Source organism: Rhinatrema bivittatum, chromosome 4 (assembly GCF_901001135.1).
Source record: "Rhinatrema bivittatum chromosome 4, aRhiBiv1.1, whole genome shotgun sequence".
Taxonomy (NCBI): domain Eukaryota; kingdom Metazoa; phylum Chordata; class Amphibia; order Gymnophiona; family Rhinatrematidae; genus Rhinatrema; species Rhinatrema bivittatum.
Window position 1 is genome coordinate 190,334,093 of NC_042618.1, and position 19,450 is coordinate 190,353,542.

The 19,450-nt window shown below is 45.8% G+C and overlaps 1 protein-coding gene across 1 annotated transcript in view; it reads left to right on the forward strand.

Annotated features, from left to right (window-relative positions):
• LOC115090396 (inter-alpha-trypsin inhibitor heavy chain H4-like) overlaps nucleotides 1–19,450 on the forward strand; it is a 236,158-nt gene that overhangs the window by 189,061 nt on the left and 27,647 nt on the right. Inside the window, exons 21-22 of the mRNA XM_029599426.1 lie at nucleotides 10,717–10,752; nucleotides 16,800–16,913. Of these exons, the coding sequence (XP_029455286.1) occupies nucleotides 10,717–10,752; nucleotides 16,800–16,913 (150 nt within the window). The remainder of the gene's footprint in view (nucleotides 1–10,716; nucleotides 10,753–16,799; nucleotides 16,914–19,450) is intronic.

Consider the following 19,450-nt stretch of genomic DNA (forward strand, 5'->3'; position numbering starts at 1 on the left):
GGTGGCCCCATCATCCTATTACCTGCGAGATCTGTTCTGCAGTAGGGCCCGGGATGGACAGCACTGACATGAATGCCCACCAAATCCTGCTGGCATTAGACGTGCTGACATCAGGGCTCAGTGACACATTCAGTACATCAGAATGCGAAACTGGCATTAGAAGTCTGAAACAAGGTGCAAATTCTTCTATGATGTAAGTTCAGAATGTTTTAAGTCGATCAATATAAAACAAGTGCATGTCGTATGCAGTTTTGATTTGTGTTGATTTCAAATGTTGATTTAAATATCATGTTTTGTCTTTCTTTAATCTTTAAGAGGTCCATGTTCAGTAAGCCAGTTTGTGATAAGTTATCCGGTTACAGTTAACCAGAAAACTTGTCCCGTGTAGGGTTTGCCAACTGTATGGAGTTTTTCCGGATCGTACAGAGTTTTGCTTTCAAGTTCGGAAGCCTAAAGGAGGGCTAAAATGTCTGGAAATAGCCTGGATTTTAGTCCTCTGAGATTTCTTAATTTTTGTTATCTGCTGTAGGTTTTTCTCCCCCCAGTTGGTGGGAGAGGTGGTGAAGGCGCTGTCTGGTCTTCTCTGGCTGTAGAAGGAGCTTCAAGTCGAGACTGGTGGGGGGCGGGTTGCAGGGTAGTCCATTCCCATGCTCTCCTTGTTTCTGTGCCCAGGGCTTCTTTTTGCTGCTGCAGACACGCTCTGGTTGGTGGTGTATTCAGCTGCCCACCATCAGCCAAAGAAAAAGGAGAGGCCCCCTCAGCACCATCGGAATGAAGCCAAAAAAACCCAGGCCTAGCGCTGACAAGGCAGTTGGCCAAAGAAAAGAAGCCCCGCAGGCAACCCCTGTCCCACCAGCTGCCTGAAGAAGAAAAGAGACCTGCTGACGTTGTTGGTCAGAAGAAAGAAAAAGGCCTTGCAGACCCGTTGGCGGACCCCCATCTCACCAATAACATGAAGAGGAGGAAAGGCCACATCCTGCTGGCGACCTAAGAAAACGATGCCTGGAGCCTGCAGGGCTATCAGCTAGAAGAAAGACAAAGGCCCCGCCGAGCCGTCGACACACTCCATCCTGTTGGCGACCTAAGAAGAAAAGAAGCTTGGCACTGGCAGGGCTAACAGCTGGAAGAAAGAAAAGGCCCTGCTGAAGCATTGGTGAACCCCATCCTGCCAGCAGTCCAAAGAAAAGGAGGAGCCCAGACTGAGTTTGTGAATGTGAGAGAGAGAGTACACGGGTATGCGCCTGAGAGAGAGAAAGAGGGCATGAGTGGGTTTGCGTGTCTGTGAGAAAGAGAGTGAGTACATGTGTGGCTGGGTAATCTGTGAGCGACTGTGTGTTTTATGACAAGAGTCTGTGTGCTCTTCCTTCTCCTCTGCCAATCTACAAAAATCTCAGGGTGAGTGGAAATCAAAAGCTACCTGATATGGAGAGTGGGGGATTTTTAAAAGCCTTATTAGTTTTAATTATTGTGGGTTGTCTGCTGGTTTGAAATACTTTATTTGCATTTGGATAATTAAAAAAAAAATTATATGAATTCTTAATTATTGGATGTTATTCTATTTGTCAGCTGTTTTGATTTATGTGGTTTTCTAATTATGATTGATGTTTTATATTTCTTTATTTTATTGTTTGATATTTTATGAGGTATGGTGGTGGTTGATTTTTCTGTATTTACTCTGTATACAGGTTTTGGCTTTTGGTTTCCAGTTCAGTTTTTGTCTATACATTTCTATTTATGCTGTCTTTATCCTGTATTTGATGAGGGTCTGTCTGTGCTCTGTCTGTCTTACTGTGTTCTGCTAGCGTGTAGTTTCTATGTAGAGATCTATAGCAGCTTGGTTTGTTCCGTTTTCATGATAGGAGATATATTAGTGTTTAAGGACTACTGTTATATGTGCAGTGTTGCCTTTTCATAGGTAAGGTTTGAGTTTGAGTGCTATCAATCAATGCTGTTTTGCTATGGGAGGTTTATTACATTGTAACCGAAATTGTTTCTCATGGTTTTCTGAGGGCCAAGCTCACACCCAGCACATGTTACAATAATGTTACATGCCATATGGGTTCCAAGTGTCTTTTTATTTTTTTCTTTAAGAGTTTTCTGGTTGGCACCACAGCTGTGTATGTAAATATAATACCCATGTTATTTTAAGTGTTATTTTTACCTCAGAAGAATGTACTTTGAATGTCCTTTTTGAAGTATAATCTGTTATAAATGCATCATTTTTAATTCTGTGTGGAGAGGGCCATGGGTGGGAGCCAGGTGGCTCAAGGCTGCAAGTTTCACCTAGGATGCCTAATACCTTGCACCATTCCTGATCGGGAGCCACACACACAAAAGTGCATATGGACAGAAAGAGGAGACCATAACAGCACCCGGAGCCACACACAGGCAGAGAGAGGAAACTGAGACAGCAGGGGATGGAGCTGGGAGGGACATCAGAGATATATTCCCCAAATTGATGAGCCTAGCAGTCTGACTGTGTTTACTGTCTTATTACAAGGAAAACACCATCTACCTCCCATGGTACAGGGAGCAACTTACAGAGGGGTCCAAGAGAGTCCAGATTTATATCCTAGGTCCAACACCTGAAAAATATCACTCTGGCCTTCAATCTCACTCGTTGGAATGGACCACCCATGGCATCTCTGGGGATGGTTTTCATGTGCAGGCTGGAATCAGCCTTCCCTGTGCTCACAACTCTTCCTAATGGGCTTTTTTGTTTGGTTCTCCCACCATTAAGAAGGGACCTTGGGAGTGACGAGGAGCCTTCACCACCTTGGGAGAGCATAGCCCTGACCCTTGTGAATGATTAATCAATAATAAAACCATCTCCTGAAGGCTGCTTGAACATTGAAATGCAAGCTAACAGTAGACTAAGCTATCTTTTAACATTTTCCTTAGTAAGGTTTTACTATTATGATTTCTTATACGTTGTTTGTTGCTTTATGAAGAACAGACAGATTTCTGTTTTTCCATTATTGCACTGTATAACAAGCTTGGCAGGTTGTGGTTTCTAGTTCAGTTTCTGTTTGTACATTTCTATTTATAGTTATGGTCTCTTTATTCTGAATTTGACGAGTGTCTGTTTGTGTTCTGCATGTGTGAGATGTGGCCAACCACTATCTTGCAAATTGCATACAATGGCTATGGAACCGGTGAGTCTCCTGAAGAGCAGGAGTGCTGAGAAGGGGTGGAAGGGGTGGGAATGGGAAAGGAAGAGGGCTGCTGTAGGTTGTGGGAAGGGCTGACAGCAAGCAAGAACTTTACAAAATGATACAGCAGTGCCAGGGCATAGGGGAACTCACAGAGAGAGCACATGAGCAGCAGCATAACAGAGAATGGAGTGTATGAATGTGTATGTAAGTCTTTGTGCCTGAGAGGGGGTGTGTGTGTATGAGTCTTTGTTCTGAGAGGCTGTGTATATGTGAGTCTTTGTGTCTGAGAGGATGTGTGTGTGTCTTTGAGGGGGTGTGAATGCAAATCTTTTTGTCTGAGAACATGTGTGTGTGTGTGTGTGAATCTTTGTGTCTGAGATGGTGAGTGTGTGAATGTTAGTTTATGAGAGGGTGAGTGTATATGACTGTGATGGCGCGCATGTGTGTGTGAGTCTTTGTATCTGAGAGGATGTATGTGTGTGTGTGAGTCTGTGTCTGAGAGGGGGTATGTCTTTGTTTCTGAAAGGGTGTGTGTCTGTGTGTGTGAGTCTTTGTGTCTGAGATGGTGTGTGTGTGAATGTTAGTTTATGAGAGGGTGAGTCTGTATGACTGTGATGGCGCGCATGTGTGTGTGAGTCTTTGTATCTGAGAGGATGTATGTGTGTGTGTGAGTCTGTGTCTGAGAGGGGGTATGTCTTTGTTTCTGAAAGGGTGTGTGTGTGTGTGTGTGAGTCTTTGTGTCTGAGATGGTGTGTGTGTGAATGTTAGTTTATGAGAGGGTGAGTGTGTATGACTGTGATGGCGCGCATGTGTGTGTGAGTCTTTGTATCCGAGAGGATGTATGTGTGTGTGTGAGTCTGTGTCTGAGAGGGGGTATGTCTTTGTTTCTGAGAAGGTGTGTGTGTGTGTGTGTGTGTGTGAGTCTTTGTGTCTGAAAGGGTATGTGTGTGTCTGAGAGCTGAGAAGCTGTGTGAATGTCTTTGTGTCTGAGAGGGGGTGTGTGTGAGGCACAAAGACACAGACACTAAGAGGGTGAGTGGGTGTATCTGTGAGTCTTTAGGTCTGGTGGGGGAAGAGAGAAACTGGGCTTTTTCTTTCAGGTGAGGGGACATCCCCATGAGGTGACACTCCCCACCCACCCATCTCTCCCGGTAAAAGTAATAGCGGCTCCCTATGGCTGTAATTCTGGTTTTGTGGTTCTCGATGTATGAATGGTTGGTCACCTCTGCTGTACTACATAAACTAGATACTAGGCCACACTCCTTAGTAGGGATCCCAGTGGTGCCCTCCACAGTAAAAGTCATGTGTGGAAATGGTTTGTCACCATCGGTGAAAATGTTACTGAAAGCAACCAAGTGTTTGGAATTTTCACAGTGGAAAGTGGCAACCCTAGTCCTGTGCAATATACCGTACTTGTCTTAAGTATATACATATAGCCGGATAACTAAAGAACCTAACCGGCTATGTGAGAATATAACTGATTAGGTTTTTAAGTTATTTGGCCTTATTGGGACCATTTTAAAACCCAGGATTAAAGCTGACGCTGAACATTTTACCCTGACGGCGTACTCTTCTAGCGCTACTGAGAAAGAAACACAGAAGCGCCCGGGATTGCTCTGAAAAGTGATCCTGGATTTTAAAATGGGCCTAACGCTCAGGTACTAGGTGGGTGGGAGGGCTCTGGCGTCAGAGTGGTAGCATCGGGGAAGGGGAAGGATGTGGGGGAAGCGAGGAGGCAATATTTTTGTAAAGCATTTACCAAATAGGGAGGGCAGGAGGTCTGGAAGGCCCTTGCACATAAAAGCTTTTTTTTTTTTTTTTTTTTTTTTTACTTTAGAAGGTTTTGAGGGGAATCATGCCCAGCAGGGGTTGTGATATTTGTGTGGTGGTGGGATGGGAATCTTGCCAGAAGTATTTTCTCTCCACTTACGCATTTCCTATGCACATCTTTAACAGAGAGCTTAACTCAGTTCTTACTCACAGACAGAGGAAGTCTCTTCTTCAACTCCAGACTCTATATGCAGGCAAAACAAATCCCAGAGTCTTAAACTGTGCATAAATTGCAGATTACAGTGACCAGCATAGTCTGGGCCACAGAAATATGGACAGGTAAAATGAAAGTAATTATGCAGGGTTGACCAAGTTAGCTGCTGATTCATGTAGGCCTGACCAGACCTGACCAGAAATGAGAGAGAGCCACAAGGTAAGAAAACTCTCAGACACCTCCTGCTTTCAGTCAGAGTTAACCCTTTAGAGCCAGTTGCAGTAAATATAACAGAGGCTGTGAATGTGCAGGCTGACCACCGGTTGGCAATATAATAGTAAACATGGAAACTATGCAAAGTAAATCATGCACACAGCATTAGTTAGTCCTGGGGGAATTCTGCGTTACTACGGAGCAGAATTCCCCTCCTGCGCAGCTGTGCAGAATTTGGCAGACCCCAGCATGCCACCAGCAGAGCCTATCCTGCTCATGGCAAAGAAGGAGCAGGCCCCGGTGCGTCACGAGTGGAGGCCATCCCACCAATGGCAAAGATGGAACAAGCCTCGGTGAGAGTGAGTCTGTGTGTGTGTAAGACTGTGAGCCTGGGGGGCGGGGGGTGAGAGAGATAGAGCATGTGTGAGGGTTCGTGATTGTGGGTGCCAGAGAGAGGGAGGCTGTGTGAAGAGATTGTGAAGGAGTGTGTGTATATATGTTAATTTTGTTAATTTTTGTTAATTTTTGTTAATTTTTTATTCTCAGTTTTTTTAACACAGTTCCTATCAATTTCTCTCTCCCCTAGCACTTCACTACCTTTCTCCTTCCCGCAACTTCTGCGCTTACTGTCACCTGACCCCCATCCTCTCCTTTTTCCTTCACTGCTCCACCTCCCCCCTCCCTGTTATTTGTAATTTCCTCTTCCTCCTTTACAATGTTGATTGTGAACCGGCATGATATGTCCTATGAATGTCGGTATATTTTAAAAGCTTTTAAATAAATAAATAAATAAATAAATGTATGAGAGATTGAGAGCTGGTGTGCGTGAAAAAGGAATTGTCTGATTGTGAGGGGTGCTTGTTTGTTTGTGAGAGAGGGAGACTGTGTGAGAGTGTGTGCAAGAGAGAGAGGGAGCCCATCCTGCTCATGGCAAAGAAGGAGCAGGCCCCGGTGCGCCACGAGTGGAGGCCATCCCACCAATGGCAAAGATGGAACAAGCCTCGGTGAGAGTGAGTCTGTGTGTGTGTAAGACTGTGAGCCTGGGGGGCGGGGGGTGAGAGAGATAGAGCATGTGTGAGGGTTCGTGATTGTGGGTGCCAGAGAGAGGGAGGCTGTGTGAAGAGATTGTGAAGGAGTGTGTGTATATATGTATGAGAGATTGAGAGCTGGTGTGCGTGAAAAAGGAATTGTCTGATTGTGAGGGGTGCTTGTTTGTTTGTGAGAGAGGGAGACTGTGTGAGAGTGTGTGCAAGAGAGAGAGGGAGCCTATATGAGGGGCAGTACTGAGAGAGGGTCAAACTCTGGAGTGGAGATAGAGTGGAAAGGGTTGAGGCCTGTGGGGGGGAGGGGGGGGAGGGAGAGATAGGGGGGGCCTGAGTGGGCAAAGTGAAAGGAGATTGACCAGGGGAAAAGGGAGAGAGGGTAGAAGAGACACTTTTACAATGAACACTCTTACAATGGACACCCTTACAATAAACTTCTGGGGAAATTCTGCTCAAAATATTTAAAACTCTGCATCTTTAAGTAATAACTTTTTTTTGTATTACATTTTAAATGAATTACTTAAAGACTGTCATGTATGTTGTGTTATATTGACCAATATAAAATATGCAGAATTTTAAGTTTTTGTGTTCAGAATTTTAAATGTTTTTGTGCAGAATTCCCCCAGGAGTAATTAGTAACATAAACAGACAAGCTGCTGAGAACCAGGACAACAGTGAATAAACATGAAAGCACCTATGGAGTCAGGACAGGGATGCCCACAATGAAGTTTTTTATTTGCTTTTTTTTTTATTGGATCGCCACTTAACCGGATATCTTAACCAGATATCAGCTGCCAGTTCACTATAGAATCTTATATAAATCCATTACCACCATCTACAAAGCTATCCATCAACTCTCTCCGCTTATCCTTCAAATCCCATTTAAAAAACATACCTCCGCCAGACCGATCAGAGAGTCCTACAGAGATTCTCTACAGGTTCCTCCTTCCAAAACCTTTCAGCATATGACTCTCAGAGACAGGGCATTCTCCACAGCAGGACCGACTTTGTGGAACTCCATCCCTCCAGACCTGAGACAGGAACCCTGCCTTCCAACATTTAGAAAAAGACTTAAAACCTGGTTATTTATGAAAGCCTTTCCAGACACCAACTGAACCTTAATTTACCTTAATTAACTCTGACCACCCAATAGGGTAATCAACAACTTGGCCAATTCCTTATTTTTACATTCTCTTTTAAATTGGCAGGTTTTTTCTTTTTTCTTTTTCACTGTTAAATTATTATCGCCTCTTCACCATTCCAAGTGGTATTATGTCCCTGTTTTATTGTAGCTGCTATTTTTTTCTGTTAGCACCTGTTAATGTTCTTATTATTTTTCCTCTTGTCACACCTTTTTAATTGTAAACCGACATGATGTGATTCCCATTGCGAATGCCGGTATAGAAAAAAACTCAAATAAATAAATAAATAAAATCTTTTGAAGATATCCGGTTAAGTGGCAGGTTATCTGGCCAGATAATTTCAGACCTGCTATGAAGCAGGTCTGAAGTTATCTGGCTAACTTAGCCAGTTATAGATGAAAATTGGCTGAGCTAGCCAGATAATATTGGCTATATTTTATATTGGTCAGAATAACACAATATACATGACAGTCTTTAAGTAATTAATTTAAAATGTAATACAAAAAAAGTTATTACTTAAAGATGCAGAGTTTTAAATATTTTGAGCAGAATTTCCCCAGAAGTTCATTGTAAGAGTGTCCAATATTAAGGGGATTAAATAGCGCCTCTACAACCCGCGTCCAACGCAGAGTGAATGTAATAGCGCTCATTACAATGAAATGCATGTGAATGAGGCTATTAGGCATTCACTACCAATGCAAAAACAAAAATGTGCGTCTACGACACACATGTGGCAATCAGAAATTAACGCCTGCCAGGCGTTAATAGCTGAGCGTTCCTTAAACCAGTACAGAAAAGCAGAACAAAACTGCTTTTCTGTACTGCCTTCTACTTAATAATGTTGCAGTATTAAATAGGTAAAACAAAATTAAATAAAGTGAAAAAAAGTAAAAAAAACCCCAAACAAACCCCACTGACAGTCGGGTGCAGGAAATGGTCGTTCAACTGACAAGCGTCCATTTTCTGAACCCCCCAGCTGTGCGGCGTTTAGGAAATCCGATGTCAATAAACTCGGACTGCCAACGCCAATCAGGTTCTCATTAGCAAGGAGGCACCTCCTTGCTAATGCGACCCCCTAATTTAAATATTGCATGGTTCCCCCAAGGGGGGCGCCTGGGGGCACATTAAAAAAAAGTGGGCATTGACTGTTCAGTGCCCACTTTCTGCGCATATTTATTGCATCGGCTCCTTAATGTCTTTTGAATATTGACCTCTAATTATTTTAAATGGGAGGTCTATATTCAAAAGCATTTAACTGGCTAACTTCTGAGTTTAATACTGGAAAAATGACAGCTCCTATGGTTCAGCATCTTAAGGATGCAGGTCACACAATTGCGGATGGACTAAATTAGAACAAGTTCATATGCCAGCATGGGGTGGTGACATAGGAGCAAGGTTGAACTACCGAGAAGCATTTTGGATTTATACTTTTAAAGCATCGGAGCCGAAAGGCATGAATGATGAGCTCAATTTAAATTTAGTATTGTAAAATACAGAATACATTATGGAGATAATTTAACACCGATATACGGACTCCAAGCTTTTTGGTATATAGATAGTTTTCTAATAGGTCCATTTTTATTGCAGCAGGGATGCTAGGTTCCCTGTCAGGTTTGCTCAAAAGCAAATACATACAGGACACCCAGACGCAGCGTAAGAGGATTGGTCCTCTGTCAGGTCCGCCTCAAAGTAAACTTAGGAGAGCTAGACGGAGCGCAACAGGGACGGAAAAAGATGCAGGCGGAACGGAAGTTCATCAGCAATGGAATGAGGAAGCACGCCTACGAAGTAGGGGATTGGTTTGGTTCATTTTTAAGTTTGGTGATTGGTAAATCAACATATCCAGGCTGAGCACAAATTAAGGGATGAGGATTGAACAGGGGTACGTGACATCCATGGCGCCAGATCGAATGGGAGGCACAGAAGGAGAGACATCGTAAACGGCAGTAGGACCACAAAATTACCATCGTGGTTAACCCTGACTGTTGGACTTTTACTTTATAGCAATATTCCCCTGAGGAAAGACGCATTAGTCTGAAACACGTGTCGGGGATCGAGTTTAAGATTCACAACAAGCAGGACTTGTCAGGTATTCATTTGGAAAGAAGGTAGAATCGTTTCAATATAAAAAGATAATAGTTACATGCAGTGTCATCGCATCATGGATGTTACGAAATGACGGGACTTTAATATATTTAAACATATGGAAAAATAATTATAAAGTAGAGCACGGAGGCGGAGGGAAGTTAATGATTATTATGCAAGAATGGCACAGGGACGCCTACACAATGTATGAAACTTTCCTCTTACTCCTAAATCTAATTTTTTTTTTTTTAAAAACCAGTATATTTTAAAATTGAAGAAAAAAAAATGTATTCCACTTGTTGTGTAGGCAGTGAGATTACAATGGAAAATTCACAGCATAATTGATAAAAAAACAAACGTTTTAAAAAGAATATTTTGAAAAAATAGTAAAAACATGCAGTGAACAGAACAGCTGTAGTTGCTGTTCAGTTGATCAATATTTAACTTCTGAGTTAGCCAGCTAGATAAATATTTGGGGTATAACTGGAAGGAGTTGAGTTAGCTGGCTGTTACATCCCTGTATAGGCTTTGCGTGGGAAAATGCGTGTACAAATGCGCATACATCCAAGCGCAAACCCATGGCAGCTTCAGCGCACCATATTACATCGGCCACATGGTGTCTGCTTATCCCATTTTCGTGCCTTGGGGTTTTCCTGCCACCTTTTCTGCTTCATTCCCCCTGCATGGTACCTCAGGATGTTGATGCCAGTCTTGGCGCCACTTTGCCTCTCGTGCTGCTTTTGAGGGTTCATGCCACTGTTTTTGATGCCCTCTTTTGAAGCATTGGGTTTTCTTCCTACTTCTGCTGCTGCCTTGCTCCTCTGACAGTGCCTTGAGAACTGCTGGCACTGCTGGTACCACTTTGCCCCTTTATGGTGCCTGGCATATTAGTGAGGCTCCTTTTTGTTATGGCATATGCAAACATAACCCTTTTAGAGGCACTACTCCAAGAGAACCTCTGACTTAGCAACATCAATTACTGAAAAGCCCTAGCCAGCGAGACTCCTTTTGGATTAATACTCTCTTCCCATCTTGTGGATTTCAATACATTTTCAACATGAAACTTAAGTAAAGCTTATTTTATTTTCTTACAGTAAGAACATCGACATTTACACCTCCTCTGACAAGTGGTAAGTAACTTTCTAAAAACAAAAATAAGTTTAAAGCATATTTACTGGTTTTAAGGAAAAGACTATTTTCTCACCATAAAACAAAGAAGAAGGGTGATTATGCCTTCACTTTAAATTCTTATTCATTCCTGCCTACATTAAGGATGTGCAATCGTTTTTCCCGAATTAGGCAATTTCAACAAGATTGCCTAATTCGGAATGGTTTGGGAGAACCGAAAAACGATTGAATTTTTCTGAAATTTCTGAAAAAAATTCATTTTTGGGTTAGTGTGCGCTAACTCCCATTAGCATGCGCTACTCCCCGTTAGTGCGCACTAACTCTGCCACATTAGTCGGGGTCGGGTCCAGACGAGAGTCGGGGTAGGCGGCAAGAGACAAGGTCAGGTCCAAGCAGAGGGTCAAAGCAGGCGGCTAGAGACAAGGCCAGGTTTGAGCAAAGGTCGAGGCAGGCAGCTAAAGACAAGGTCAGGTCCAAGCAGAAGGTCGAGGCAGGCAGCAAGAGGCAAGTCCGTCAGAAGTTAAGCAGGAACAAGGACAGGAGCTGGAACAGGAACTGGAACAGGAGTAGCAACAAAGTGCATGACAGGGAAGTGTGGAGATCTGTTGCCAAGGCAGGCTTTGAACGTCTGAGCCTGCCTTATATAGTGGAGCTAGTTGACTTCATCATCCGGGTCCGCAGGTGGCTTTCCCGCCGCAGCCCCTTTAAAGTCCAGAGAGGCACGTGCGCGCCTAAGGCTGATGAACCAGGGAAGAAAAAGTGGCGGCATCTCCCTGCAGCATACATGGGGAGGCCGAATCAACCCGGAGGAGGCCGCAGCTGCACAGGAGGGTCCCGGGAACACGGAGGGAATGCGGGCACGTAGACAGTTGCCTACCACCACCAAGGAGGTCAGGCCAGCTCCGAGGACCCAGTGTCGGGGGTGAGTGAGCCCGGCCACAGGCCTGCCATGGCCGGGAAGTGCAACAGTACTCCCCCTTATGTCCCCTTCCTGGAGATCTGGGCTTACCCGGATGGGTCAAATGGAATTGCTGGAGGAGATCTTTATCAAGGTTGTTGGTAGCAGGTTCCCAGGAGTTTTCTTCGGGGTTGTACCCCTCCCAAGAGAGGGGATACTCCCAACGGCAATCTCTCTTGCAGATGCTGACGTCTTGCACCCTGTAAAGGGTGTCAGTTTCAGAAACAAGTTGCGAGGGTTCAGGAGTTCTACGAGACGGTCATGAAAGCACAAAGGGTTTAAGTAGGGACACATGGAACAAGTTGTGTATTCCCAGCGTGGGCGGAAGACGGAGCTGACTGGGCCAATGCGTCGAATGACTGGAAATGGGCCAATATATCTGGAGCAAAATGCTAGGAACGAAGCTTCAGACGAATATGTTGTGTACTCAGCCATACCCTGTCACCAGGCTGGAACTCTGGGGCTGGCCTTCAGAGAGCATCTGAGTATCTTTTGGCATGCGCAGCTGCTTGTTGTAGCCTTTGATTCGTGCGGGTCCACAAGGCCTGAACAACATTTGCAGTCGCTTGGGCTGCTGGAAAAGGAACTGTGAGGGGTATCGACAGAGGAGGCTGTGGTTGTCTTCCATATACTAAGGAGAAAGGGGAGGCTCCCGTGGCTGCGAGAGTTATGAGAAAACTCAGCCCATGGGACCAGTTGGGCCCAATTGATGTGAGAGTTATGAGAAAACTCAGCCCATGGGACCAGTTGGGCCCAATTGTCTTCTGGTCATTGGAGTATGAGCGCAGAAACAATTTGAGAAAGTGGTTCATACGTTCAGCTTGAATGTTGGCCTGAGGATGGTAGGCTGAGGTCAATCCAACCGATATCCCAAATTTCTTGCACAGGGAGCGCCAATAACAGGTAACAAATTGAGGTCCTTTGTCTGAGGTGATGTGTTCAGGTAATCCATGGAGACAGAATATGTGCAAGAAGAACAGGCGTGCTAGTTCAGTTGAAGAGGGCAAGCTAGGAAGCGGGATAAAGTGAGCCATCTTGGAGAACCTGTCCATAACCACCCAGATAATGATTTTCCCATTAGATACAGGAAAGTCCATGTCAAAATCGGTGGACAGGTGAGTCCAGAGCCCTCTGGGAGCTGACAATGGTTGCAATAGCCCCCAGGGTTGGCCGATGGGTGTCTTTTGTTGTACACACGTGGGGCAGGAATCCACCTAGGCTCGAGTATGCAAGGACATGGTTGGCCACCAATAGTAACGTTGAAGGAGGGACAACATCCGTGCTCGCCCAGGGTGTCCAGCGACTCGGGAGTCATGTGCCCACTGTAGTACCTTTTCACGAAGCCTGCGGGGCACCACCATCTTCCCCGCAAGCATAGTCATGGCAGCAGACAGGTAGATACAAGTCGGGTCAATAATATGCTGAGGCTTTTCCTGGGAATCTTCGGGCTCAAAGGAACAAGATAAGGCATCAGCACATAAATTATTTTCTGCAGGACAGAAACGTAAATCAAAGTTAAACCAGATGAAGAACAACGCCCAGCGGGCCTGGCAGGAATTCAGACGCTGGGCATGTCGGAGGTGCTCTAGGCTTTTATGATCTGTAAATATCTTAAAGCGGTGTTGGGCGCCCTCCAGCCAGGGGCGCCATTCTTCTAGGGCGAGCTTAATTGTGAGGAGCTTGCAATCCCCGATACTGTAATTCCGCTCCGTGGAGGAAAATTTGTGCAAGTAAAAGGAACATAGATGCAAGGTGCTCTTATTGGAATGTTGACTCAAGACTGCCCCTTCTCCAATGGCAGAAGCATCCACTTCGATGATAAACGGACAATTTGGGTCCAGATGGCATAAACATGGTCCACGTACAAAGGCCTCTTTTAGGGCCTGGAAGGCTGCAATAGCCTCTGGAGTCCAAGTCTTGGTGTCACTTCCCTTACAAGTGAGAGCATAAAAGGGGCTGCAACTAGAGAGTAGTTGGCTATAAAGTGTCGATAATAATTTGCAAAACATAGAAATCGCTATAATGTCCGTAGGCCCCTGGGCCGGGGCCAATCTTGGATGCTCTGCTGTTTACTAAGGTCCATGGAGAAACCATGTCTAGATTCTATGTACCCTAGAAAGGGTAGGCTGCCTCTCGAACGGACACTTGTCTAACTTGGCATAAAGATGATTGTCGCGCAGGCGCTGAAGCACAGAGCGGACATCCTGAAGATGAGCAGGAGGTCCTTTGAGAAGACAAGTATGTCGTCCAGATAGGCAATGACTTTTGTATACAGCAAGTAGTGGAATATTTCAAGTATCATGCGTTGAAATACCGCAGGGGCATTACAAAGGCAAAACGTAATTATGAGGTATTCGTAATGCTCATCTCTGGTATTGAAAGAGGATTTCTAAACATCTTCTGGGCATATACGGATCAGATTGTAGGCTCCTCACAGGTCTAATTTAGTAAAAATGGTGGCCTCTTGGAGGTGATCAAATAGTTCGTTGATCAAGGGCAGAGGGTTCTTGTCCTTGCAAGTGATGGCATTTAGGCCACAGTAATCAATACACGTTCATAAAGACCCATCCTTTTTGGTATTGAAAAAGAGGCAACATGGAGAGTCGAATAAACCCCATAGCCAGGTTTGATGAATGTAGTCCGACATAGCTTTGGTGTCTTGTACAGACAGCAGGTAGGTTCTACCCCTGGGAGGCGATGTTCCAGGCAAGAGGTCAATAGGGCAGTCGAATTCTTGGTGTGGCGGAAGGATGTCAGCCTTCTGTTTGGAGAAAACATCCTCAAAGTCAGCATATGGCACGGGAAGGCCTGAGACAGTGGCCGCCAGCAGGAGCATGGAGGGTGATTCCACTTTTCTTAAACAAGAGTGGTGGCAGGCAGAAGAAGTTGCAGATTCTCCCAATTGAACCGCGGGGAATGTCACTGAAGCCAGGGTAAACCTAGCACTACTGGGTGGATGGATTTATCTAGCACGAACAATTCTGCTTCCTTCTCATGCAAGGTTCCAGTCTGAAGGCGAACAGGGACGGTGACTTGGGTAATCCTCCCAGGTAACGGGTCGCCATGGATAGAGGTGATAAGCAATGGTTTCTCAATGGTACGAGTAGGGATGCCCAGGTGTTAGGCCAGATCCCTCACAAGGATGTTTCCACCAGCTCCTGAATCGACCAAAGCCAGAGTAGGAAAGGAACAGGAATTCTAGGTCAGAGTAACTGGGAATGTCAGCTGGGGGGCCGGAGAGGTGGCGCCCAAGTTCAGGACCCCTACTGAACTCAGGCCAGCAAGTTTCCCGGATGAATGAGACAAGAAGACAGACGAAGTCCTGCAGCCCCTCTATATAGCACAGGCCTGAATGCTTCCTCCTGAGGCACCCTTCTGGGGTAAGACGTCCATGCCCTAGCTGCATGGGCTGCTCAAGCTTGTTAGAAGGTGGCACTCTGCTGGCAATGAGCCCTTCAGCAGGAGGAGAACGAGAACATTCCGCAGCTGGGCGATGAGGCGTTTGGACTTCCCGGTGCCACTCCTGAAGGCAATGGTCTATGCGACCCATGAGGTCAATGAGGCTCTCGAGAGAGATCAGTAGTTCGCAGGCTGCAAGCTCATCCTTGAGCTGAGGCAACAGGCCATCTAGGTAAATGGATCGGAGGCAATCTTCTTGCCAGCCCAGCTCAGTCGCTAGGGTACGAAATTCAATAGTATACTCGTTGAGTGCTCGACGGCCTTGCCGTAGGTGCAGAAGATCCGAACTCGCTGTTGCCTGCCTTCCTGGATCATCAAAAGTCTGATGGAAGGTGGTGACAAAACATGGTAACTCTTGAAGAACAGAGTCCTCTTGTTCCCATAAGGGAGAAGCCCAAGCCAGTGCCTTGCCTTCTAGGCGAGAGAAGATGAACGTCACCTTCATGATGTCATCCTGGAACATGGACGGTTGCAAGGCAAACTGCATATAACAGTGGTTTATGAAGCCCCTACAAAGCTTCGGGTCCCCATTAAAACAGGGCGGAGCAGGCAGGGAGAGTGAAGCCCTGCCCAAAGTAGCCCGTGCCGGAGAACTGGACCAGACAGGTGTGGAACCCGCTGAGCCTGGATGAAAGTTCAGATGAGCATTGAGGTGCTCTATGGATGTAGCCAACACCTCAAGAAACCGCTGCTGTTCCTGGATCTTCAGAGTCAGGCCCGGAATGGCTTGGAGAGCTGATGGGTCCATGGCCTTGGTAACCTGTTGTGGAGGTGGACCCCTGACCTGAGGTGTTGTTGGCACCACCGTGGGGGAAGCCCACAGGTCCCCACCATCGGGAGGCGAGGCCAAGCAGGAAGCGGAGGCTGACTGGAGCTTCGCCAATATCAGCCCTCATTCCCCGCAGGTTGAGCGGGGGGGGGGGGGGGGGGTTAGCTTTGCGCCTCTCATGTTGCTTTGGAGTCTTGAAGTTACTCTTTATGCTGCTTGGCCCCTTTACCAGTGCCTGCCTTGGGGTTTTTATGACATCTTTTCTGCTGTGTTCCCTCTGCATGCTGCTTTAAGATGCTAATGCCACTTTTGGGTGCCAGTTTCCCACTTGAGATGCCATGAAGGATTTATATCACTATTGCTGGTGCCCTGTTTTGGAGCCTTGGGCTGTTCTTTCCATCTTTTCTGCTTCTTTGCTCCTCTCACAGTGATTTGGTGAAATCCTGCTAATGCTGGTACCCCTTTGCCCTTGTACACAGTCCTTGTACACTTTTGGTGCCACTGTCCAGAATCCACAGTCTTTCTAGATACCTTGGAGTTCTTCCCCCCCCCCCCCCCTTCTGTTGATTTCTTCCCACAAGTTTTAAGACAATTGATTATAAAACCCAGTTCTGAAACCCAATATAGGCTGTAATGCTTCCCCCATTGACTTTAATGGCAAACAAAAAAAAAAAAACAATCAAACTAAAAATTTATTTTTTGTTTTGAAACTAAAGGAACAATTTGGGGTCCACACAAAAATAACTGTGAAATGAAACAAAATGTTTTCTGCTACCCATCCCTAACTTTAATAGTTGCACTCTCTAAACAACACAATGCTAAATACTGGACTGAGCAAAAATAACTCTCTCTTTTTCCCATAGGCGACAAAGATCCACATTTTATCTTGCAATTACCAAGCCAAAATGATTCATTTTGCATAAACATCAAAGGACAGCTGCAGACATCTCTAAACCTGGTTTCTGATCCTGACACAGGTAAGGCTTATGCCAGGGACTAATTTATACCTTCAAGCAGTTTTTCAACTTAGTCAAGAAACCATTGGCTAAGTTTCATATTACTTATTTATGGGTTCTTGTAATCTGTGGCTTTTAGTCACACAATTGTTCAGTCCCTAGTGTTGTACAGTACTTACCATGGTAAGGAGGATTTACTTTCTAAAACAAGATTATTTTTTTTCTTATAAAATTAGCCAAATTCCCCAACTGCTCAATCATTTGACCTCTAAACCTTGAATTCAGTTGAAAGGTTTGTGAGTTGTTCACCAGAATGGAGCAGAGAACCACGAAGATAGTGGAATCCACACCTTGCCTAGTCTGATTCAGAAGGACAAGTCTGCCACAAATTTTTCTTCTATAAAGAAATAAAGGGCCAAAATTCAAATAATAAGGGCTGTCAGTATAGTGCAGCGGATCCCACGATTGTACTACAGTAAGCCCAGGTTAAGACCTATTTTCTAGCTAGAGCAGTGCAAGTGGGTAAGGGGGAGGATCCCAATCAAATACAGCCCCTCCCTTTGTGGGGTCTGGAATGGCCATCCCCCTGAGGGTTTTTTTAAGCAGTACCATAGAGGCAGGGCTGGTGCAAGGGGGTTAGGCACCCTAAGCACCTTCTGCCTTGCGCCCCCCCCCCCTTATCTCACTGCCCCCCCCCGGTCATGCCACCCCCCCCCCCCCCAGTCATGCCGCCATCCCCATTAGGGGGCATGAGCCATATGGGGCCACGAGCGGTGGCACCGCAGCGGCAAAAAGGAGTGTCAACCCCCCCCCCCGTCGCACCGCCACCCCGCATTAAGGGGTGTGGGCTATGTGGGGCCGCAAGCGACGGCACCGCAGCGGCAAAGAGGAGTGGAGATCGCTGCTCGCGGATCCACGTGGCTCGTGTCCCCTAATGTTCGGCATCCTAAGCCCATGCCTAGTTCGCCTAGTGCTTCCGCCAGTCCTGCATAGAGGAAGTCTGTGGGCTGTCCTTTATGGGTTTTATGAAGGTAAGAGGTAGTTGAGCTTAATCTGAGTTGTATTTTTCAGGCCCAGTCAGGGGAATATGACTAACCCAGCCTGTGGAATCTGATGATGTTCGAGAGGGTTTCCTTCCAGTCTACTCTTTAGCTGGTTGGGCTATCCCTCTGGGTATATTTTTGGGGTTTTTACAATTTTCTTGGTAGGAGGCCTGGTGAGACCCTGTGCACTACCTGGACTTAGGGATTTGGGAACCCTGTTTTGGGGGCTGCTCAGGTTTGGAGCTGCCCCTTGTTGAGGATGGAGGTGGTGGTGACCTGGTGCCAGGACCCTCCGGTGGTAATTTGATTTACAAGGAAAGAGTCTTTGTTTTGAGGCTCAGGAGGAAGTGTTTAGCTGCCCCTTCTTACCTGAAGGGAACATCAGGAGCTGCTTTTCTAGAAGGATTCCTCCCATCGGGAAACCAGGTACAAGGAAACAAAACCTAGGGACTTAACCAAGCTGTGAGTAAGAATTTTTCTGACATCATCAGGGAAACCCACCCGGAGTCTTCGCCCCTGGGGAGAGAGGGACTTGTAAACTCTGTGTGCCAATATTGGTTAGTCCATTTTTATCCAGGGTTGGAGGGGAATCCCTGCCACATATCAAAAGCAGGCATGTTTCCCACCCGGGGCCTTCACTCCTCCACTCCCTCAAAAGTGGATGTACCCTGGAACCCTGTGAGGGACACTTCTGCACAGATTGAGAGAAAGAACTGAAACTTGAAATGCTTAACTGTGAGGCTGAGAACTGAATCATTTGTGCCATATCCAACTGCTTATCTGCCAGTAAACTTTATTTTTTACACCACCACAGAGTCTAGAGTGGTTTGTTTTGGTGTAGATAGCCTGCAGTAGAACTCTACTACTGTGTACTCCTCTCCCAGGGATACTCAGATCTGCAAAACACTCCTAGCACTCAGGGCCCTGAAAGGAAACTCTCCCCCCGCCCAATAAAGAACCCACTCCGTGGGGAAGGAAAGAGACTGTGTCCAGCTAGCCAGGGTTCTTGCCCCAAAGAAAGAATACAAATTCTTTTATGGCCCCACTGGAGCATAGCCCATTCCTGGAGGTAGGGGTTACACATTTCATATTCTAATTCTATTACCTGTTGTAAATTAATTGGGAAAGGTACCAGATTGCCTTACCTTACACAAATTTTAAAGGTTAGCAAGTATGACCTTCTGTGCAGCTCTGCTTGTTAAATTGGAGAATCCAGTTGCATATGCAACCAAGGAGTCCAGATAGCTGTATGTGATAAGGGACAGGCAGCGCCAGTCCTGGCGTTAATCTGTTGGCATGCAGAGAGAGATAATTCTGCTTCTATTATGGAAATCAGAAACACATCTTCATGCGCGCAATAGAATAAAACCAGGACTGGCTCAGCCTGTCTCTCATGATATGGTGTTATCTGCAATCTTACTTTCTATCAGGGATGTGAATCGTGTGATCGATCGTCTTAACGATCGATTTTGGCTGGGCGGGGAGGGAAATCTGATCGTCATGGTTTTTTTTGTT